Source organism: Musa acuminata, chromosome BXJ1-5, assembly GCF_036884655.1.
Source record: "Musa acuminata AAA Group cultivar baxijiao chromosome BXJ1-5, Cavendish_Baxijiao_AAA, whole genome shotgun sequence".
In the NCBI taxonomy this organism is placed as follows: domain Eukaryota; kingdom Viridiplantae; phylum Streptophyta; class Magnoliopsida; order Zingiberales; family Musaceae; genus Musa; species Musa acuminata.
Window position 1 is genome coordinate 41591025 of NC_088331.1, and position 25011 is coordinate 41616035.

Consider the following 25011-nt stretch of genomic DNA (forward strand, 5'->3'; position numbering starts at 1 on the left):
AGCTTGCTGCCATCGTTACGAAGATGCAGTGGAGTTATGCATTCTTTTGGTCAGCTTCCACCACGAAACCCGGGTAAGGAAGCTGCTCCAACATATTTTTCCCTCTTAAATTTATTCTTACTTTCCACTATATTGTTCTGTTTACTTAATCGTTCAAATTCTTATATTTTTTCATGTGTTTATATACTTCAATTTTTTATTCTTGTGTTAACATTCTTAAAATTTGGAATTCATGGAGACCACAGCTTCTTTACTTATTTTAGTCCATTGATCTTTATTTTGCGGCACGATTCACTCACATTAGACTATTAATCTTTACTGCACTTTGTAGTATGCCACTCCCATGAAGAATTTTGTTGAGCTCTAATTTTGAATATTTGTTTTTGCTAATGATATTGTTCACAGAAATGCTTCCTTGTAGATCAAATTGTATCATGACAACATAAACACAACGACACATAATTTTAGTCGGTTGGTAACTAAAAACCATTCTACCAGCATTTGATTCTTTTCCCATGAGAGAAAGAATCATCAAGCGACTATAGTTTTTTTTTTTCAACAAACAAAATTATATTAGCTAAACTGTAAAATTACATGAAGAGCTTTGAAACTGACAAACTAAAAGGACCACTCTCCTCGGAAAAAAAAAAAAAAAGCATGGGTTAATCTAGTATGTAAGCTAGTCATCTCATTCCCTTGTCATAAGAAAGGAATCAAAGTATCCAAGATGTCAAATATCTTCAATAATATTTTTTTATCACCCAAGAGGTGGGAACAACCATGCACATGATTCGCACAGTCACCTCATAATAAACTTACCCTCATAATAAAGGACACTTTCCTTTTTAATATACCTGCACCTAGTCAATAGAGATTCACTAGTATCCCATCTGAGGCCTGTTCTAAAACACTTGGTTATAAACTTACCCTTACACAATACCATCCGAGTGTTTGGCCATGTCATGAGTCGGGAACAATGCAATTATCTTATAGAAATGTCATGCATAGAGTAGTGGTGATGATAGCTTCAAAGATGTAGACTTATGCTTAAAAATAATCTTATTCCTAACCTTCCACGACCACCATAGAGTAGTGGTGATGATAGCTTCAAAGAGTAACCTAGGATCTCCCCTCATTTGCACACCCTCATTAATCCGATCACCCTCATACCATACCAGAAAAGAACTAAAATGTATACTAAGTTTTTGCTCTATAAGATTCCAAAGGTCACATGCAAACGACTAAGGTTCCAATAGATAAAAAGGACATAACTCAGTATTGCACATATCCAATCGGGCTAATCTATTAGTTGTGCGAAGGCCATGAAGAAGTTTTCAGCAAAATACCTGAAACCTAGGTAGCATTGGCAACTTTCACAACTTACCCGTTGGTCATCATTCATCACAGAATTACCCTTTTAGCAATTCAAAAACCAATAAGTAGACTTACATGAAATAAAACCTTTATTATCAAGCTTCCAAAGCTAAAAATCATCATATGACATAAGGGCAAAATCCATTTAACAAATGACCTTCAATAAAACACTCCCAGTGAGAAATTTTAACTTGTTCAAATTTTACGAACCATTTTGAAATAAATCTGAAATCATGCACAGAGTATTCTAGCTCAAGAACATTACAAAAAGTCAGCTTAAAAGAAATCAGTAAATCTAAAATCCAAAGATTAAAAAAAAAACTCCAATCATAGAACAATTACCCACAAACAATGAAAAAAAATTATATAATTTTTTAAAATAATTAAAAACAATCTCCAACACCAACTATCTTTAGAAGAGAATTACAAGTTCCAAGGGTTAACACAACCAAACTTAGCCCTAATCACATCAACTCACAAGCTCTTAGCCCTACTCCCTTACAAAGCAATTTTCATAATGTGAAGATCCTTAATGTCTAATCTCTCATTCTTAGGGAGATGTAAATCATAAGTTCTCGCTGCTTCCCCAATAAAACTTTCTAATATCTCTCATAATTTTATTAAGAATAACATTTAATATCCAAGAGACACTCAAGGAATGAATAGGAATGAACTTCAACACAAAATTAATCAAAATAGTATGACCCGCAAGCGACAAATAAGTTCTCTACTAACTCTCAATTTTATCAACAATAGGCTGCACCAAAGGTGAGACTTACTAATTCTTCTAAGAGCAATAAGGAACCCGAAGTACTTAGAAGAAAAACACCCTTCCTTAAACATAAAAGCATTACAAATGTTCCTCCTAACGGTTTTAGGGATATGAACCTTAAGTACTTAGAAGAAAAACACCCTTCCTTAAACATAAAAGCATTACAAATGTCCCTCCTAACGCTTTTAGGGATATTCTTCGAGAAGAAAATTTTAGACTTAGATAGATTAATTCTTTAATCTTCGTAGGATTATTAATCTTTGGAATGAAAAGAAGAAAGGCTTTGGTCCAATCAGAAGGAAGCATAATATGATCAAAGAAGTCCTGAAAGACTTGGATCAAGGAATCTGAGATAACATCCTAATAAAATCTATAAAACTTCATAGTGAAACCATAGGTCTAGGCCTTATCCCCAAACTAACATTCTCTCAAATTTCATTATGACTAAAATGGTTGAATTAAAGAATCCAAGATGCCCTAGTGAAGAAAGGTCGACCAAGTTGCATAAGGCACAACACACCCGTCATCTTTCCAAAGCTGGGAGTAAAACTCAATAAACTCATTCCTAATAAGAATAGGGTCAATAAGTATCCGCCCCATAGTCTTGACATGGTGAATGAAAATTTTCCTCTTACAACAAGTGACCACAGCATGATAATACTTTATGTTTTGATCTTCATCACCAATCCATTTGATTTTAGCTTGAGACCACAACTTCAAATTAATTTGCATTATAGATAAGAAAGTTGAAGCCCATCAGACTCATAAAGAACACCCTTAGACTCTCTAAACTTAAGATAGGAGATTTCTTGCTTAGTTAGCTCTAAGGCCTCTCAATCTTTTCCTGACTATGCTTATTCTTATAAGACAAATATCCCCTAAGCCTATGCAACTTGCAAGAAATGCCATTTAGATAGAATGGCATGCTGAAAATTTCATACATGTTGAAAATATTGCATACATCATCATATTTAATCTAAAATAGATGAAATTTAAATAGAGGAGAAGAAGGGCTTCTTTGCCCATTAACATAAAACAAACGGGGGGTAATTATTATTGCAAACACAGGGCAAGTGAAGAACTACTATGCACCAAACATATTAAGCCAAACATTATTAGCATAAACCCTATCAAGTCATATAAGAATACGGGCACAGTCTCGACAGCTATTACACCAAGTAAACTTTAGATCGATAAATCCCAAATCCGTTAAACCCGAATTAGCAATAAAGTTATTGAAGTTTCCAAGAATTCATGGTGAAACCCTACCACAAAATTTGTCAAAAGCTGAAACAATACAATTAAAATCACCCATAAGAGCCCAAAGAAACTCATGCAGATCAAGTGATTCTAAGTCATTCCATAATAAATTCCTACTGTACAAAGAAATACCTGCATAAATCCTAATAAAAATTCATGAGTCATTTCTCCCATCTTACATAATGGCAGTATGAGAAGAGAGCACCTGGATATGAATCAGTTCCAAAGCAAAGCAATCCCGCCCGATGCACCCTCCACAGATATCGCCCAGGAGCACCATCCACGGCCTAGCCTACATGCCATCCTACGTGCAGTATTTGCATCGGAGTGCATGTCTTGCAAAAAAACCAACTTAAAGCCCCTACAATTCCAACTTAAAACACTCACAGTAAAAGAAAATGAAAGTCAACAAAACACAATCATTTACGTCCACAGCCCCTTTGGGACTTGACTCTCTCTACAAATGCTTTCATACTATATTTTGTCATTGCTCAACTCCCTAATCTGCTCTGGAGCAGATGGTACCCAATGGATTTATCATCCACTTCAATCTTCGGGGAGAAGGTAAAAGGGAAAAGGCGAGTAAAGATAGCCAAAATGGGCTAACCGATGCTGCAAGAAACTCAAAACTGGTTGATCTGTCCGTAGCATCCATGTGGGACTCTACGTGACCCTGCCCCTGGGACTCCAGGTGGGAGCAGGAGGGATTTCCTTCACATCTGACCTTTCCTCCACCGCCATGTCTCACTCGATAGAGACTAAGAACATTCGCTCAGACGATGTTCGACATGCCCGCACCAAAAGCACACACTAGGAAGGTTCTCGTATGAGCAAGGCTGAAAGAAGCTGGTTTGCTAGTCCCCAGTCCTCAAGCCCTACAACAGAGGGATGGTGAGATCAACCTAACACAGACCCTCACAGACCTGTTCTGCTCCATCTTCAGAGAGCATTCGTCAACCTTTAATGGACGACCCAGCGCATTCATGATGCCCAAAACCCCTTGTCTACTCCGATACTCCACGGGCAGTCCATGGAGTTGGATCCAAATAGGGGAGGTTTTCAACGTTTCAAATACGAGGTTAAAATTCAGCCACCAAGAAAAGATATGCAAGGAAAGATCACGGATCAGAAGTAAGCACTGAAATCATATCCACTTCAGATTGAAAACGAAACAGAAAGAAGTCATTGGCTAAATCCAAAACTAGAGGCATCGAAGAGACTTTCCACGTTTTGGAAACAAAGTCCCTCAAGATGTGCAGTGGAGGAGAAACTTTTCCACAAGGTTGAAGTCCCAGGGCTGCCTCCACTGCCTCATAATCTTCTCATCGTATCTAACATTGGGGGAGATCTTGATGCAATCAAAAGCAAACGTCGAAAGAAATGAGTAAGAAACGGTATCCTTAGAATGGCCAGCAAGCAGGTCCGTCCAAGATACCCTTTTACCTTCACCTTCACCACCGTGCCAGCAGGAATCGGATGAGGAGGTTCTCCCGTGCCCCCGGCGGACAGAGGACCGAAAGGCAGTGCCGATTCCCTCGCACCAGCAGCAATCGGTTGAGCAGTTTCACCGCCGTTAGGCGCCACCGCTCTAGCAGCATTCAACTGCGCCGATTACCCCGCGCCCCCAACGGACGGATGACTGTGAGACATGCGCTCACCAGCATCTTCTCTAGCGAGAGAAAGGGCGGAAGATCGGGGAACCTTAGAAATAGCGGGCGAAGCTAGGTGGGGAGCCGCGAGCGTAGACGGAGTAGCCGACGGAGGGACCGACGACTGGGGAGCCTCTGTGACAGCCAGCGACGCTTCAGGAGAGCGAGATGCTGACGGCGATGGGGTTTCTCCATCACCCCCCACGAATTCTCAGAGCTTCTCTCTCTAGACAAAATCATCAAGCGACTACATTAAACGTGTGCAATTATGGAACGATAGCAGGTTGTCATAAAAAGGAAGGTAGTGAGCAGTATATTAGATAAGATTCCTCACCTTGGTTTCTTCCTAGACTGCTGTATACGCGAATGCCATTTAGGAGGCCTATGCCAAGATAACACTACACAAATAAAAGGTCTCATCTTATCAAATATCAATAAAATAGGATGTGCAGACTTTCTACCGAATGGTAGAGCAAAGAGGACTTTTCTTTGGTCCCATCCTCCAGATAATATGGTTGGTGAGATTTACTTTTCGTCTTTGCTTCGTGAATCTTTTTTATCAATTGATTGTTTCATGTGATTTGAGCTTTTTGCCATAATTTCGTGTTAATTTGTTTTGTCAGTGTCTTAGAATGGTACGGTGGATTTTATAATGGTCAAATAAAAACAAGGAAGATGATTCAACCAATAGAACTTGAAGCTGACCAAATGAGCCTTCAGAGGAGCGAGCAACTGAGGGAATTGTATGAATCACTTTCATCGGGTGATGGCAATCAGCAGATGAGAAGGGCTTGTGATGCATTGTCTCCGGAGGATTTGACTGATGCAGAATGGTACTACTTGATTTGCATGTCCTTCGCATTCAATATAGGACAAGGGTACTCTCTTTTCTTAAAAATCTAAAGTTGTCTTTCTCCCTGTCATTATATCTTTGTTTTATGGTCACTTCAAGATTCTTTTTATTATCAAATGCAATTTATCTCGTATACATGTCATCAGAGTAAAGAAGTTGGCTTTGTATATTTGATTAAAGAAATAAGTCTCTAATTCTGCATGATTCTGCTAATATAAGATAATGATTACTGGACAACTAAGATATCATGATTAATTTCCTCCATCATCATTTTGATGATTAAAGTTGAGACTGGTTCTATCGCGTACCATCTGCATTATCTATTGCTACGATGTTTTAATTGTAAAACTTTTATGGACGAGGTCGTACATAATTATCTCAGTGAAAAATAGTGATGAAGGATTGGATGAGTTTGAATTAGAGTTTTGCCCTTCAACTCTACATGTGATTGAAATTATTCTGCAAGAGATTTTAATTTTGACTAGAAGCTAAGCTATGTATCTCTTTTCTAAGCAACAGACAAAGTTATAATGTTGAGGAAAGTATACTTTCCAAAATATGCTTAAGGGAAACTAACACGGAACACCTACGTGACTGCCTATTTTGTGTCGCTGGCTTTCATCCCTTTATGCTATTTGGTGAATCATTGCTTTCCGATGATTGTGTCTTTATGTCAGCTCTCGACAAAGTATTTCCTACATAAAGTTAATGTCTTCTTAACGTAAGCAAGACCGAGCATTCGTGTGTGCCGTAACAGCAGTATCGGATTATGTCATTTGAGTTTCTTGTATGTTAGATGCACTCTTACTAAAAGTTCACATTATTTTGTTTTATTATTTATTACCTCGTTGGATTTGTTCAGCAATTTGTATCATACTACCTGACCATGTGAAAGCTTTTTATATGTTAGGAGAAAAAATTAGAGCTACAAAGAATATGATAAGATAAAATATTTTATGTTTTATTTTTTTTTTTATATTTCATAGCCTAGCATATATGGAGTTTATAGTTGACATATTATATTCATTATATTAATATGAATCTTTTTTTCTTAAAAATCAATAGTCAATTTGATTTATTATTTTATAGATTTTTAATGTGTTTCACCTCTTGATGTAATAAACTTTTTCATGATATCTTGATAAGTTTAATTCTAATATTCTTTCTCCTTAAATTTATTCTATCTAACATACTTTTTTATTATTATTAAAATATTTTAAATTTGAGAGGTCTTGTGAGTATATCTTAGTAGTTTCACTTTTTTTGTTTTTGATATGGTCTCTTGTAAAATGAAATTATGTATCGATATACTTTAATCTTTCATACTAGATAGGATTCTTAGTTAAGGTAATAGCTGATTTGTTATCAACATTAATCTTGATTCACTTCTCTTATTATATATGAAGTTCTTGGAGTAGTTTTCTTAATAATATTACATGACAAACATAAGAACTTCACAACTTAATAGAGCAACGATATATTATGTTTTTAAAAATCATATGAATGTGGCTTCACTAAAATAAATTACAAATTTGATTATATTCTTCCATTGTAGCTTCCAGCCTAATCACTATCACTATATCAAATGAGCTCTAACCTTTTCAATAATAAATAGAATATACTATGGTTAATTGTCCCTTTAATATTATCACAAAATTCTTTTAATGACCTTTAATTGAGATATCTTAGGAATAAAATATCTATTTATTAAACAAACTCCAAATAATATATCAGATCGAGTGCATGTTAAATATCTTAAACATCCAACTAGACTTTTAGAGTTGAATTAATTTGTTTACCTTCACTTTTCTTAGTCAACTGGTGTCATATTCCACAAGTGTAATAGTAGAGTGACAATCTTCCATGGAAAACTTCTTTAGGATATCATTTACATAATTTTCTTTTGAGATAATAATTTCTTTATTATCTTGTATAATTTCGATACCGAGGAAATAAATCATTAATCCTAAGTTGGCCATCTCTGTTAGGATCATAAAGACACTAAGAGAGGGGGGCGGGGGATTAGTGCTTTCAAAATAAAATTTTGATTTGAAAATTTGATAAAAAAAATACATATCAGAAATAAGTTTAACTTAGAATGTGAGCAACTAAATCGGTTAGTAATAGTAAGAAAAAGCATAAAGAAAAATACAAACCAGTTCGGTTTAGGAAAAACATCTTTCTTTTCTTTTAAGATATTCCCAACCATAACCTCGGCCTTTTTAGCTAGAATTTTCTCTATCACTTTTATTGTTTTAAAATTTTTTATTAGTTTGATTTTTGTTATATCTTCCTCTTTGTCCATTACCTCTTTCTTTTTAAAGATTTAAGATTAAACTTAATTTGTAAGAGTAAACTTAATTTGTAATGCTTGCTCTATAGATTTTTCTTCTTATCTTTTTGTAAGCCTTTGTTCAAGAACTTCAAGAGAAGCTATTAATTATTCTAAAGATATTTATTCTAAATCTTTAGACTCTTTAATTGCTACAATAATAAAATTAAATTTTGGATATAGAGATCTTAGTATTTTTTTATTACTCTTTGATTACTTATTTGTTCATCATTTCATCTTATTTGATGAATAATAGAATAATTTTTGAGATGTAATCAGACAAGATTCAAAAGTGTTTTACTATAATTGTTCAAACTCATCTCATAATTGTTCAAACTTGTAGATAGAGCTTTTTTCCTTTGTCCATACCACCAAATGTTTTTTGAAGCATTTCCCAAGTCTCTTTTAAAGTATTTACTGGAGTAATAATCTCGAACATTATATCATCAAGCTCTTGGTAAATCATGAATAAAATTTTTTTCTACTTTTTTTTATCTTTGAGTTAGTTTTACACTTTTGCATTCATTACTCCTTTTACAAACTCTTATATATCTTGGGAGCTTAGAAGGATCTTCATTTAGATGCATCATATATCGTAATTTTTTTTTTATCAATCTAGGGATTTGAAATTGGATGATGCTTGAGGAAAAGGCTATAGCTTAACTTAGCTTTAATACCAAATTTTAAACTATGTAGGGAGAAGAGATAAACCTATCATACGAAGAAAAGTATGACAAGATAAAATATTCTATGTTTCACTCAAAAACTCTTTATATTTCATAACTCAATAGATGGGGCTTATATAGCCCCCATATGGTACATTACGTTTATTGCATTTAATATAAATCTCTATTTTTTCAAGAGACTCTTTCAATAATCATTAGTTAATTTAGTTTATTCTTGTATGGGCCCTTAATATATTTCACCTTGATAATCTTAATTCCAATATATCTTAGTTAAATGTTTTACGTTGTTCTTTAGATTATATTCATTATATTTAATATCTTTTTTTTCTTTTCAAAAGACTCTTTCCAGAATCAATCGTAAATTTGATTTATTCTTCTAGGCCTTTAATACGTTTCACCTCTTGATTGATTGAATGAACTTACACCTTTGATAAGTTTAATTCTAACACATGTTAGTTTTCTATTGTTCTTCAGATTGCCAGGTAAAGCATTTGCAGACAATCAACACATCTGGTTGAACGGTTCTCAATTTGCAAATTGCAAGATGTTTTCACGCTCTCTTTTAGCAAAGGTAGTATACCTAACCAGTTAAATTGTCCAATGTTGTAATTAAATATGTAATTAGAACACGAAGCTAAAATTGGCTACTACCTTAATTTTTGATATGTTACTCGCGGAATGATTAATTTGGACCACGTCCCACATCATCTAGAGTGCATCTATTCAGGTACGATTACAGTCTTAGTTTCAAATGACCAATTACACCGTGATAGTCTCTCTCGATAATCTTAAAGTGAAAATATGTCTAGGCGAGCTATGCTTTGATTTGTCATGGTGTCTATTTGCAGACAGTGGTGTGCATCCCTATCATGGATGGTGTACTAGAGCTTGGAACAACTGATCTAGTAAGTTCTATTTGATTGTTCTTATGAAGATTTCAAGTAGGTATTCTGAACTATTATACTTCTCATACAACTATTTCTCCTTTAATTTTATGTGACTTTAGATTTTGGAGGATCCTGCCATCATAGAGAAGATCACAAGTTCTCTCTGGGAGCTACCAAATCCGATTTGCTATGAGCAATCTATATCCGGTCGTCGAATGCCTGAGAACGACGAAGATCATTTATGCCCTAATCTTGATAATAACATAGATGACTGTCTCGACTTGGAGGACCAGAATCTGATCGTTGATCCTCAAACCCAATTGGGCAATGGTCCAACACACATTCCATTTCATTTGTATGCCCCTATCGAACAAACAGAACCAGTCCGATGCAGGGTCGAGGAGCTACATACAAGCATACGTGAAGAACTAATTGTAGGTTCTTCAGATGGCAGTTTAAATGATGGCTGCTCCACGCAAAAGGTAGAAGATGCATTTGGAGTTGATGGGCTAAATGACATATCTCAGACTCAGAGTAGGCAGTTTATAGATGATGAGTTCAGCAATGTCCTACATGGCTATTTGGATTCTGATGGGCATGAACCGATGTCTTTTGTTAATGTTCAGAGAGTTGTCTCTGGCACTGTGGGAGAAAGTAAAAACAACCAGATTGTTGACGGTGTTCAACAGAGAAGCCTTAGCAGGATAGTTCCACTGGATCTTGATGGTGATGATTCACGGTCTGCAAAGGCAGTTGCTGTCATTTTACAGAATTCAAAACATGTAAAACCAGTTTCAAGCTACCCGAAGATTTCTCATAAATCCAGTTTTGCAATCTGGAAAATTGATATGAACCCACCAAAACCATTCACTAGCATGTCTCAGAAGCTGTTAAAGAAACTTCTAGTGGATATAACATGGTTGCATGACGGATGCCCGCAGAGGCATCAAGAAAATGGGATGCAGGAAAAAACTTGCAAGCCAGAGGGAGAGTCCGGTGTACGTCATGTCTTATCAGAGAGGAGGAGAAGAGAGAAGTTGAAGGAGAAATTTCTTGTTTTGAGATCACTTATTCCGTCTATCAGCAAGGTAGTAGAATTAGTTCCTGACGGAAGATATACTTCTAGAGTGGTATCAAATGGTTTTCTCGGTATATTTCTGTTCATGTGAAGTTTCTGACAATTTTTGCCGAATCCAAAATTTTGGTGATAAGCTAGAAATGTTTTGCCTCTTATTTGGGAAAATATATCTTTGACCTTTCACCTTTGTTATAGAATTTAATTTGCTGTAATTATCTTTTTATCAGGTCGACAAGGCATCCGTCCTTGGTAACACCATAGATTATCTGAAAGATCTTAAGAGAAGACTGCTGGAGTTGGAATCCTGCCAGGATTCAGCGGAGCTTGAGATTGCGGAGAGCAGGAAGCATCCTGATGTAGCAAAGCGATCATCTGACAATTACAGGAACAAAGAGATCGTGAATGGCGAGAATTCTTTAGCAAAGAAGCGGAAAGTATCAGACGTCGATAGATCAAATGCCGAGCACCTCTGGATCTTGACCAAGGATAGACCAATCGAGGTAAACGTCACCTTGAAGGACAAAGAGGTTTTGGTAGAGATGCACTGTCCATGGAGGGAAAGCTTGGTGTTCGAGATAGTGGAATCTATAAGCAACCTCCATTTGGATCTGCTCTCGGTGCAATCTTCCACTGTCGATGGCATGCTTTCCCTGGCAATAAAATCCAAGGTTTGGATGCATCCAACAGCCTCACTGGTGGATTGTTCCTGCTGTGTTTTCTAGTTACTGATTTGCTTTTGGTCTCCACTACAGTTTGGAAGCACCAGTGTTGCCTCACCAGGAATGATAAAGCAATCAATTCAAAGAGTGATGGGATTATTATAGCTGGTGGCATCCTCTTCCCTAATGACAGCAGGTCGTTGAGCCCTTACGGATCTTTCTTCAAGTCAACTGAGCACCAGTGTGTGTCACGTAAGTACGTGCAGGTTCTCCTCGATCTTCAGGGAAAATGAAAGCTAATGGAGTACACTCAGGAAGTAGCTTGCAAGGGATGAGCAGTTGGTTATCCCTATTACTCAGAAGATGGATGTAAACATAATTCAGTGGACGAAAAAGATAGTAGAAAACCTAAAGATGTTGACGTCCATTCATGAATCAGCTTGCGAGGGAAGAGCACTTGTCTTCATGGCAATCTATACTGTGGAAAGAACAATGAATAGGTAGGAGTGTCTATGTTGTCGTCGTTGTTCTTAGCACTATGGTTCCTGGTTTAGCATCATGATACTCTCGTGGTTACTGCACAACATATTATTCATTATTTTATGTTCGCCATCAAACATTTTTTTTGGAGTCATTTTGCTTACTTTGTTACTTCTGAGGGAAAAAACAGTATATAGTGGCACAAATAATATGAAAACCAAATTACTATACGAGGATACTAGATAAATTATACATTTTATTATATAGAATTACTATATAAATAATAATGGTTAATTAAACCTTTTAATTAACAAATATTTTTAAAATTCAGGATATGCTGGAAAATTTTGACTTGTGAAAGGTATTTAGGTAATTTAGATAGAAAAGATAAAATGTAAAATTTTTAAAATTTACAGGGGCAAAATTATCCTTTTGCTGCCCATCGATTTTGTGGGCGAGCACCTTTTGCAAACGAGCACCCACCCTTGCGGGCAGGTCACTCGTCGATGCGGGCACCACTACAAGCAGGCCACTGATAGCCAATCGCCTATACACGGACGACTAAGGCTGCAAGCAGCCTTTGGCCACTTCTGCGAGGGATGTTGCTGTCCTTTTTCATCATTGCGTCAATAATTTTGACATCAAAAGCTTTTCTAAAACATAATACATGCAGTTCAAAATTAATCTTTGCATGAACAACTTGGCTATGATGCCACTGTACGAAAATTTAGGAGCGACATCATATATGCAGCGGAAGAACAAAAAATAAAATATTATATTTTCCAAAAAGGTGTTCATCGTCGTGAGAAGATCGGTGCACAAAAAATCCACAAAATTGAAAACCACGTGTGAGATAGTTGTGTTATCTAGGGAGATTTTAAAAAACTAGTGCTATAAAAAACTTTCGACGATTTTAAAAAATTACGTTCAATAAAAGTTGATATCTAAAATGTGCTTGACTTAGAGTAAATGTAAAATAGAGTGACCTACTGTGGTTTGGTCATTGTATTTATAGTGGTTTGGTCATCGTGACCTACTGTCACGGACAAACTTCTAAACAAGATGTTTGATGTAATGTTTATGTATGTCCGTGTCTTTTGGTATGTTTATGCTTTGCATAATATGTAGATGCATGACCGAAGGCTTAATAGTCCCATTTTAGTTGAGTTTGGTGGTTGGTTTAGGCTTGCAAATAAAGGTTTTGTCATGTGGACACTTGTGAGATATATTCAGTCTATAGTGGACCATTTTGACCCTTTGTTGTGCAATCGTACAGAGCTTGTAAAGTCTGTTTATAATTTGCATTGGTTATGAAGTGTTTTCGGAGATGTTTGCTTGTAGATCTCGAGTGAGGCATTTTCTCTAATCTGTTTTCTCTTTTGTAGGTTCTAAGGGACCATGGGAGGTTTCGGGGAGGCTGACCTTTGCGGACGGACAAGCAAGGGTGCTACACAACTTAGGCAAAACCAGTTAAGTCCATGATAGATGGTATCAAAGCAGGATAAGCACTCATAGAAACACTTGGCATGCAAACGTGGGGGACCTAGTGGGGCTGCGTTGAGGGTAGCTAGCATGCGCGATTGTTTTAGGGAAAACGGGTATGGAGATATAGGGAAAAGGAGTCGCTCAGAGAAGCGGGCATCTACAAGTGGCATTTAGAGGAATGACCAACCCTTCGTGCAAGAGGCACCACGAGGACAAGCAAGCTGGGAGGAATGCAGAGCGCACAAAGGTTGGGATGGCTGAGTTTGAGCTATGGCTCAACGTTGGTAACTACACTTGATGGTGCTCAAGGTAAGCGAGACACTTGGTAAAGAATGAGACCATGCAAGGTGAAATGAGTTGCTCAGCGACCGAAAGAGTTGTGCAAAGCTCACAGAGGTGAGGGGAATTGCTAACTCGAAGAATTCGGTACTCATACAAGGGCTTGTATGCGGACGATGGAATATTTGCGGCTATCCCAAGGCGATCGAAACTCGGCGCCATGGAGCATTAAAACTTTCTCTTCGAATGTGAAGGATATATCCGTAGGCGGCTGAAGTGTGCAACGAGTTCAGCATATTGCTAGGCTTTGAGTGGTGCAGCGGGGGCTGTATTGACGTGGAGTCGCAATCTAGTAAGTGTATTTGCAAGAGGCAGAACAATGCACAGTTTGTTCAGCAAATCAGAGTAGTCCAAGGGGATGGTGGTCTCCGAAACTTTTAGAGAGAAAGAAGCAAAGAGAGATATTGCTCGAATGGGACAGATATCTGGAGGGATAGATCCCGGTTCTCTAGAGGGAGAATCATGTACAACAGACCGCACATGTTGAGGAGGAGTACCTCAAAAATAACTCCACGAAACTCAATGGACTGAGTGAGTGGTGAGGAGTCGTCGCATGATCTCGCTTGAGAGAATACATTAGTGGATGCATTGCGAGATCAAGTGGGGGAGCAACCCAAAGCAACACAAATAAAGGCACACTTAGAGTCGATATAGAGATCAGACTCAAGGAAGGGCTGACCCGTGGAATGGTGGGCGCAAGGGCCACCATCAACTTAATGCAAAAACGAGAAGCGGAGCAACTTGGGTGTAACTTGGTGAAGTACCCAAGCCGTACGAAGGGAGCCAACATAGAAGATTGAACATGGAGTGGAGGCCTAGAGCTTTCCTTGGACAGAGGTCAAGGACATAAACTCTTGCAGAGCTAAGAGCAAGATTATGTTGTTCCATGGGTCCTTCATTCTGATGGAGCAGACTCATCTTGCATGGTGCCAAAGACGAAGGGAGCTTTTGGGCACATGCACCTTATCTTGGAAAAGCATTTAATGGAAGAACTAAGGTGACTCAACTTGCGGAGGCGAAGTTGGGTTCAGAAGGCCTTGGCACGGGACAAGAGGATGCGGAGGCGGGTACTCTTGATGAATATACCACAATGTTGCCATTTCAAGTTGTCATGAAGGAAGCGGTGCGCAATGAAGATTATGCTGGTAAGGCAGAGGCCCAGGATCCAAATAATGGTACACCATTTTCAGCAAAGTCGGTGGACTTCGGGAGCTACTAGGTGACGGACTGTCCTAGAGCGATACTTCATCTAGGTGTGACCCAAGAGTAGATGGATGAAGGTCGATTGCCAAAGGAGTGAACAAAATCGAAGGTGGAAGAGACCCTACAATGTATTGGCAAAGGCCACACTATTAGGATCGAGAGCACTAAGAGGGGGGGGGGGGGGTGAATTAGTGCAGCGGAAATCTTTTAGCGATTTAAAAATGAAAGCTGCGTTCGTCCGATAGAAACAATTTCGATGTAAAAGCCGATTCTAAGATTACTTAAGATTAAGCGTAGTTTACGTCTAATCACAGTTTATGTCTAAACTCAGTTTGCGTCAAAATACAGTTTGCGTCTAAACACAGTTTTGCGTCTAAACACAGTTTTACGTCTAAACGTAGTTTTGTGTCTAAACTCAGTTTACGTCTTAAACGCAGTTTTATGTCTAAACGTAGTTTGCGTCTAAAAGTAGTTTACGTCTAAAACACAGTTTTATGTCTAAACACAGTTTACGCAGTTTGCGTCAAAACACAGTTTTGCGTCTAAACTCAGTTTACGTCTAAACGCAGTTTTACGTCTAAACGCAGTTTGCGTCTAAACGCAGTTTTACGTCTAAACGTAGTTTTACGTTTAAAAGAGGTTTACGTCTAAAACATAGTTTTATGTTTAAACACAGTTTGCGCAGTTTACATTTAAACGCAGTTTTATGTCTAAACGCAGTTTGCGTCTAAACGCAGTTTGCGTCTAAACGCAGTTTTACGTCTAAACGTAGTTTGCGTCTAAAACAGTTTCAAAGGGATCTAAACTCAGAAGCTAGTTCATAAAAGCGCAGAAGACAGTTTTGCAGAATCAAAACACAAACGTAAGCTGATCGTACGAAAAACACAGATTTACGTCCGAATGCAGATTCGAAAAGATCAGCACTTAGAACTTGTTCGTAAAGGCGCAGAGAGCAGTAGTTATGTAGGAGGTTTGCAGTAATGATAAGGTACTCGAAATAAAAGCAAACCAGAGATTTCGAGTGGTTCGGTCAGTCTTGACCTACTCCACTTTTGGTTTCCTCCTCCGACGAGGTCACCGACGTCAACTAGCTGCCTTCCTTCAATGGGCGAAGGCAAACTGCCCTTTTACAGTTTCACTCCTTTTAATGGGCTCAGGAGACAACCCTTACAGATCCTTTCTCTCCTCTCTTTACAACTCAAGACTTGAAGAACAGAAAGAGGAGAACTTTTGGACTTTACACAAATTTGAGCTCTTAGAATCACAGAAAAGATCAAGAATTCGGTGTGGATCTGTATACCTTCAGTGCTGAATGGGTGGGGTATTTATAGGCCCCAACCCAATTCAAATTTGGAGCTTAAAACGATCAAATCCCAGAATTTCGGGATCAGGCGGTTGCACCTCTTGACTGGAGAGGTTGCACCGCCTGGCAGAGCTCGAAGACTGAGCCTCTGGGCGGTGCCACCTCTGTCAAAGGCAGTTGCACCTCTCTACCAGAGCTCGAAGACCGAGCTCAGGCGGTGCTACCTCTCTGTCAGGGAGGTTGCATCGCCCAGTCTAGCTCGAAGACTGAGCTCAAGCGGTTGCACCGCCTGACTGGAGAGGTTGCACCGCCTGGTAGGGCTCGAAACTTGAGCTCTGGGCGGTTGCACCTCTTGGTTGGGGCGGTTGCACCGCCCAGTCTCGCTGGGAGACATAGCCTGGGCGGTGCCACCTCCAACCCTGGCGGTGCCACCTCTTTTACTATTTCAGCTCACTTGGTTTGGCTCCAAACTTGGTCCAAACCAGTCCGAACTTGGGCCTAATTGGCCCCTACTTGGGTTATAGGATTAACACCTAATCCTAACCCTAATTAACGTGCTAACTATGAATTTAAAGACATTTTCTAAGCTATTACAAAGTCCGCAAGTCAAGACTCCTTCTGGCGAGCTTCCGACAAACTTCCGGCGGTCTTCCGATGAACTCTCGGAAACCATTCTGCGGACTCCCGGCAAGCCCCTAAACTTCACGATTTGATCTTAGCGAGTTCCAACGAGCTTCTTCGGCAAGCTCCGATCTTTCTCGGCGAGCTCCGCGAACTTCCAACGAACCTTCCAGCGAGCTTCTGAAAAACCCTTCGGCAAGCTCCCAACTCATTCTCGGCTAGTTCCGGTAGCATTCCCGACGAACCTTCGGACTTCCGTCGAACTCTCGAACTCGCAACAAATCCTTCGCGCTTGACTCCGACACTTTGTTTCGCTTTATGTCTTCATCGTTATCATAGTTAATCCTGCACAATTAAAACAAAACTTCGATCGAGACAATTAATCCTAAGCAATTTAACCAAGTTGTTCGGCATGTCATTGGTCCCTCGACGCTTCGTCCGATTCTTCGGCGCATCGTCCTCTCCTGCGGCCTATTACCCAATCGGCCAGTTGACTCCGCAACTCCGATATCCTTGGCACAATACCCGCTCTTCTTGGCCCGATGCCCGAGTCTACGACCCGAAGCCTTCTGTCGATACGTCGACCGATCCACCGGCCCGACGTCCAATCTTCTGACATGTTCTTCCGGCACAACATGATGTTCCTGCCTTAATTGTCTCATCCTGATTGAAGCACCCTGCGTCACTCAAAACGCAGATTAAATCATAAACATATATCAAGTAGTTTCATCATCAAAATATGAGATTCAACAATCTCCCCCTTTTTGATGATGACAACCACTTGATGACGGAGTTAAACTTAACTCCCGGAGTTTAAACAAACTCCCCCTATCAATATGCCATATTGATAGAATCTTGAATTCAAACTGAATTCAAGTCATTGCAATATTCATCATGAATACTTGCAACACGTCAACATGAACATATGCATAAACTTATGCATCACATGTCATGTCATCAACATACTTTCATCTACATACTTCTCCCCCTTTGTCATCAACAAAAAGGAGAAGTATCACAATCAATCGTTTGTGATATTGATTCAACTCATTGCATGAAAAACATAGTATCAAGTTTTATCATCATGCAATCTTGGAGCTAGAAGATTTAGCAAGTGTTACATCATGCTTAGAACATTCATGCTATCAAGTTTTAGATATGCAAGTTTTATAGCATATAAGATAGCACTTTTTGTAATGTTCAAGATAGCAAGTTCTACATCATGCAAGCTAGCAAATTAGAGATGTTCAAGAAGGCAACTCTTGCTTCTTGAAAATTTTGCTCACTTTGCTAGATGCGCAAGTTAGCATTTTTGCCTCTTGAGATAGGCAAGATAGCACATTTGCTTCTTTTGAGATAGCAACTTTTTGATTCTCTTTAGACCAACAAGCTAGCAATTTTTACGATATACAAAGTTTCACAATATATAAGCTAGCAAAAATTTCGAAAGCAAATGCAAGATAGCTTTCTTGTGTAAGCTCATGATTCTTACTTCATATTGCAATGTGCAAATTGCAAGTTTTGCTTCTTGAGATATTCAAGATAGTGATGTTCAAGAAGACAATTTTTCTTCTTGAAATAAGCAAGTTAGCGATCTTTGCTACTTAAAATAGGCAAGCTAGCAATCAAGTTTTTGCATCTTCTTGACTTGTACAAGCTAGCTATCTCCCCCTTTGTAAAAAAGAAAGAGAGAATACAGTTTTGTAGTTCTCTTTTCCTTTTACAACGATTTCAAAATCATGACAAATGATGAATAATCAAGTTATGGATGTCAAGACAATTTTTCATCATGAATATTTTATCATTGCATGCATCATTATCATAAATTGAAGTATTACATGTATCATATCACCATTCATAATTACATTAATGTTTCAATATAACAATTTCTTCTCAAAATATGGAACTTGGCACTTATAGCATTTTAAATCATGATTTACATCATATGCAATACATCACATCATAATTAGAAAGCACAAGTATTGCATGCATAATTGCACATCATAAATGTTTCATATCATGATGGTATCAATTTTGTCAAATTATATCCTACCATGCATGATCAAAACTTCTCCCCATTTTATCATTGAAAACAAGAAGAAAGTAAGGGGAAGAGCATAAAAGTGTTAAATATTTCAATCATTTCAAGGCATTTACATCATAGATCAAGTCATGATTCGTGATTCATCATAAAGCAAGTTAGTTTTCAATCATCACATAAGGCATTTAAGGAATTTTTGAAACATAGGAGAATGATTAATTTAAGCATACAATGTTTCAATCCAATTCAAGTCATGAATATCAATGCTTTCATATTGTGAGTATCAATTCATGAATACCACAAGATATTATTTGTGACTTCAATTTTGCAAGATCAAGATTATGATTTAGATAAAACTTATTCAAATCAAATCATTAACTTGAAATTCATAATCAAGTCATTAAAATTAATTTCGAGATTCACAAAATATCATGAAATCATTAATCTCGATCAGATGGGAAAAGCATTTTTTTTAAGAGATTCTTTTTCATCTAAGCATGCCTTAGTCTTTATATGCCAAATTAAGATAAACATGAAAGTTCAAGACATAAGGCAAAGAAATCTTGTATTATGAAATATATGATATCAAGGCTCATGATTCATTCGAAAAGATATAGTACAAGGAGCAACTTAAAACATTCTTATCAAGATCACATTTTAAAATATTCCAAGTTTCAAGATATCAATATGACACTTCATTGAATTGCATTTCATTTGAAGAACTCCTTTTTGATAAATGTAGGGAGCATAATGAACGATCTTGATTTATAAAGAGCTTCATGTTATAATTATCAAGATCATGATTTTAATAATTATTCTCTTTAGCAAAGAATCACAAAAGCACTTTATTTTTGCATAAGAAATCTCATTGTATTATGATTTATAAATTCTTTTTCTTCATATAAATCATAGGAGATATGAATGTGAAACAAATCTTTGCAAGCAAAAACACTATCATTCATATTTCAAGATGGAATTTATAAACAGGAATCATTTCATCAAATCCATTTTAGAAAAATATTTTTCATAAGTGTATGAGAAAATCTGATTGTTAGGATACCAATTGTTAAGTGAATCCGAAAACGAAATTAACACTTTCATATATTCAGACATGATTTTTGCTATAGATCTTGAAATTAAATCAAGAAGATCAAACAAGCTCATGATCATGGATAACTTAAAATCTCATGCATAAAATTGTTAATAACCATTTAATATTACATCTTTATGCATTACTTTAAATCAAACGTGATTTCATTCAACAATGTTAATCAAACATGATACACATTATTACTTCTTAACCATGATCAAAATCATTTTATTTGTTTATCATGCAATATTATCATTTTCGAAATTATCAGCATGATCATAATTTTTGTATTTTTATTTTTAAACATGTAATTTTCAAGAAAATTAATTCTAAACTAATATATCATGAAAGCATCAAGTAATTTCAAAATAAACCAAAGGCATTTTAATTACCTCAATGTCGTAGGCTGGTAAGGCGTAGTTTGCCGCCTCGCTTTTGTTGACTTTCTCGTCTTCATATGAGCTCGATTCATCCCAATTTTTTGTTCTTCTTCTTGCGTTTAAAGCAAGTAGTTCCATTCTTTTTGTTTTTTAATTTTCGTTTCATTTGTAGTTTAAGTTCACCATCACTTGAGCTTATGCTCGAGTGGTCTTCAAATGTTCTATGTCCCAAATCCTTCCTGTTCTTTGGAAGGTGGTTCTCAAGTTCTTCACGTGCATTGCACGTCATTTCATATGTGATCAATGAACCAATTAGTTCTTCAAGTGGAAATTGGTTCAAGTTTTTCGATTCTTGAATAACAGTTACTTTTGAATCCCAAGTTTTAGAAAGTGAGCGCAAAACTTTGTTAACGAGTTCAAAATCCGAAAAGCTTTTACCAAGTGATTTTAAACCATTGACGACATCCGTAAAACGGGTGTACATGTCAACAACGGTTTCGCTTGGTTTCATATGAAAAAGCTCGAAATCATGCAGTAAAATATTAACTTTCGAGTCTTTGACTCTACTAGTTCCCTCGTGCGTGATTTCAAGAGTGCGTCAAATATCGAAAGCCGTTTCGCACAAAGAAACCCGATTGAACTCATTTTTGTCCAAAGCGCAAAATAAGGCATTCATAGCCTTTGCGTTTAAAGAAAAATACTTTTTCTCCAAATCCGACCATTCGTTCATCGGTTTGGAGGGAAGTTGAAAACCGTTTTCAATGATACTCCATAAATCCAGATTTAGAGAAATCAAGAAAACTCTCATTCGAGTTTTCCAATAAGTGTAGTCCAATCCGTTAAAGAACGGTGGACGAAAGACCGAAAAGCCCTCTTGAAGAGTCATTTCTCTTGGGTGTAAATCCGAAATGAGAAATACCCCGCTCTGATACCAATTGTTAGGATCGAGAGCACTAAGAGGGGGGGGGGGGTGAATTAGTGCAGCGGAAATCTTTTAGCGATTTAAAAATGAAAGCTGCGTTCGTCCGATAGAAACGATTTCGATGTAAAAGCCGATTCTAAGATTACTTAAGATAAAGCGCAGTTTACGTCTAAGCACAGTTTATATCTAAACTCAATTTGCGTCTAAATACAGTTTGCGTCTAAATGCAGTTTTGCGTCTAAACACAGTTTTACGTCTAAACGCAGTTTTGCGTCTAAACTCAGTTTATGTCTTAAACGCAGTTTTACGTCTAAACGCAGTTTGCGTCTAAAAGTAGTTTACGTCTAAAACACAGTTTTATGTCTAAACACAGTTTGCGCAGTTTGCGTCTAAACACAGTTTTGCGTCTAAACTCAGTTTACGTCTAAACGCAGTTTTACGTCTAAACGCAGTTTGCGTCTAAACGCAGTTTTACGTCTAAACATAGTTTTACGTTTAAAAGAGGTTTACGTCTAAAACACAGTTTTATGTTTAAACACAGTTTGCGCAGTTTACGTTTAAACGCAGTGTTACGTCTAAACGCAGTTTGCGTCTAAACGCAGTTTTACGTCTAAACGCAGTTTTACGTCTAAACGTAGTTTGCGTCTAAAACAGTTTCAAAGGGATCTAAACTCAGAAGCTAGTTCATAAAAGCGCAGAAGACAGTTTTGCAGAATCAAAACACAAACGTAAGCTGATCGTACGAAAAACACAGATTTACGTCCGAATGCAGATTCGAAAAGATCAGCACTTAGAACTTGTTCGTAAAGGCGCAGAGAGCAGTAGTTATGTAGGAGGTTTGCAGTAATGATAAGGTACTCGAAATAAAAGCAAACCAGAGATTTAGAGTGGTTCGGTCAGTCTTGACCTACTCCACTTTTGGCTTCCTCCTCCGACAAGGTCACCGACGTCAACTAGCTGCCTTCATTCAATGGGCGAAGGCAAACTGCCCTTTTACAGTTTCACTCCTTTTGATGGGCTCAGGAGACAACCCTTACAGATCCTTTCTCTCCTCTCTTTACAACTCAAGACTTGAAGAACAGAAAGAGAACTTTTGGACTTTACACAAATTTGAGCTCTTAGAATCACAGAAAAGATCAAGAATTCGGTGTGGATCTGTATACCTTCAGTGCTGAATGGGTGGGGTATTTATAGGCCCCAACCCAATTCAAATTTGGAGCTCAAAACGATCAAATCCCGGAATTTCGGGATCAAGCGGTTGCACCTCTTGATTGGAGAGGTTGCACCGCCTGGCAGAGCTCGAAGACTGAGCCTCTGGGCGGTGCCACCTCTGTCAAAGGCGGTTGCACCTCTCTGCCAGAGCTCGAAGACCGAGCTCAGGCGGTGCTACCTCTCTGTCAAGGAGGTTGCACCGCCCAGTCTAGCTCGAAGACTGAGCTCAGGCGGTTGCACCGCCTGACTAGAGAGGTTGCACCGCCTGGCAAGGCTCGAAACTTGAGCTCTGGGCGGTTGCACCTCTTGGTTGGGGCGGTTGCACCGCCCAATCTCGCTGGGAGACATAGCCTGGGTGGTGCCACCTCCAACCCTGGCGGTGCCACCTCTTTTACTATTTCAGCTCACTTGGTTTGGCTCCAAACTTGGTCCAAACCAGTCCGAACTTGGGCCTAATTGGCCCCTACTTGGGTTATAGGATTAACACCTAATCCTAACCCTAATTAACGTGCTAACTATGAATTTAAAGACATTTTCTAAGCTATTACAAAGTCCGCAAGTCAAGACTCCTTCTGGCGAGCTTCCGGCAAACTTCCGGCGGTCTTCCGATGAACTCTCGGAAACCATTCTGCGGACTCCCGGCAAGCCCCTAGACTTCACGATTTGATCTTAGCGAGTTCCAACGAGCTTCTTCGGCAAGCTCCGATCTTTCTCGGTGAGCTCCGCGAACTTCCAACGAACCTTCCAGCGAGCTTCCGAAAAACCCTTCGGCAAGCTCCCAACTCATTCTCGGCTAGTTCCGGTAGCATTCCCGACGAACCTTCGGACTTCCGTCGAACTCTCGAACTCGCAACAAATCCTTCGCGCTTGACTCCGACACTTTGTTTCGCTTTATGTCTTCATCGTTATCATAGTTAATCCTGCACAATTAAAACAAAACTTCGATCGAGACAATTAATCCTAAGCAATTTAACCAAGTTGTTCGGCATGTCATTGGTCCCTCGACGCTTCGTCCGATTCTTCGGCGCATCGTCCTCTCCTGCGGCCTATTGCCCAATCGGCCAGTTGACTCCGCAACTCCGATATCCTTGGCATAATACCTGCTCTTCTTGGCCCGATGTTCGAGTCTACGGCCCGAAGCCTTCTGTCGATACGTCGACCGATCCACCGGCCCGACGTCCAATCTTCTGACATGTTCTTCCGGCACAACATGATGTTCCTGCTTTAATTGTCTCATCCTGATCGAAGCACCCTGCGTCACTCAAAACGCAGATTAAATCATAAACATATATCAAGTAGTTTCATCATCAAAATACGAGATTCAACACACACATAGAGGGATCACAATTCAAGTTCATCCCATAAGGATCATAATGCAATGGAGATATCACCAGGAGGCGACATGATGTAGTAGATCATGGTGGAATAGTTCGTGGCAATGTGATACACACGACGACGGTCCCGTGAGGGACTACTTCATACGGAGGTATGATCAGGAGCTACCGAGAGCTCCACTTCGATGAACAACATGGCGGTAGGATGGGCCATGGACTCAAGGAGTGAAAGTCATGGTACCATAGAGGCAGGTCTTCCGTGCGTGCATCAAATTTTGCATCGGATGAAAGCCTTGGTCATCAACATATAGGAGCTATGTACCACCGAGGGAAAAGTTCGAATGCAAGTACCAATGAGTCCTATGGGAGGGACTTGGTTATGCAAATGTATGATCAGAGCGGTTGGAGAGTTGGACTGCTCCAGAGCTCATATTCGCTTAAGGGAGCTCGACAAGTCAGTGGACAAGGTCAAGTAAGCGAACGTTGCTGCCAAGGAAGCTAAGGAGAACAGAATTGGTGCAAACCCTACAACATGATGGCAGAGGCCATGCATTAGAGTTGTAGTTTGTCTTTCCATCGACCAAGGGGAACTGCTTAAGAACACAAAGGTGTTGAAGTAGGGGATTGAAAGGGGCGAGGAAGCGACGATGAGTCTAGAGGGACTTAGCTACCCAAAAATAAAGCATTAGTTAGAATGGATGTGGACTCGAAGGAGTGCCACAAAGGCAGATCTACCGATCGTGATGAAAAGCGATACAGATACGAGGAAACAGATAGTAGAGTCATGGGCATGGCAACGCTATGGTACTGTAAAGGCGACACTTCCGTGAAGTCATCGATCCATTGCTCTCATTGAGGGAGAGCGCTTGGTCATAAAAGGGACCGAGGAGGTGGAGCATGCAGAGGCAAACTCCAAGTACCAGGACATGGTTGAAGGGCTAAGGCTAGGGAACTTCGTAAGACCGGTGTCAATGAGCTTCTCATCAAGATAGCCGAGAGTGAAGGACTTTGGGTCATACAAGAGTGCACGACCAAGGAATGAAGCAGGCAG

General features: G+C 38.8%; 1 protein-coding gene and 1 long non-coding RNA gene across 2 annotated transcripts; one reads left to right on the top strand and one right to left on the bottom strand.

Moving 5' to 3' along the window:
- Positions 1-4529: 4529 nt before the first annotated feature.
- On the bottom strand, positions 4530-5452 carry LOC135674335 (uncharacterized). The gene is made up of 2 exons (XR_010513589.1): positions 5390-5452; positions 4530-5281 (listed from the first exon to the last, which is right to left on the bottom strand). It is a non-coding gene; the product is annotated as an uncharacterized LOC135674335 (long non-coding RNA).
- Positions 5453-9766: 4314 nt separating this feature from the next.
- Positions 9767-12112, top strand: LOC135674334 (transcription factor GLABRA 3-like). The gene is made up of 3 exons (XM_065184101.1): positions 9767-10901; positions 11119-11559; positions 11644-12112. Exons 1-3 carry the CDS (start codon positions 10029-10031, stop codon positions 11713-11715), a joined length of 1386 nt encoding a protein of 461 aa, XP_065040173.1. The 5' UTR covers positions 9767-10028; the 3' UTR covers positions 11716-12112.
- The last annotated feature ends 12899 nt before the right edge of the window (positions 12113-25011 follow it).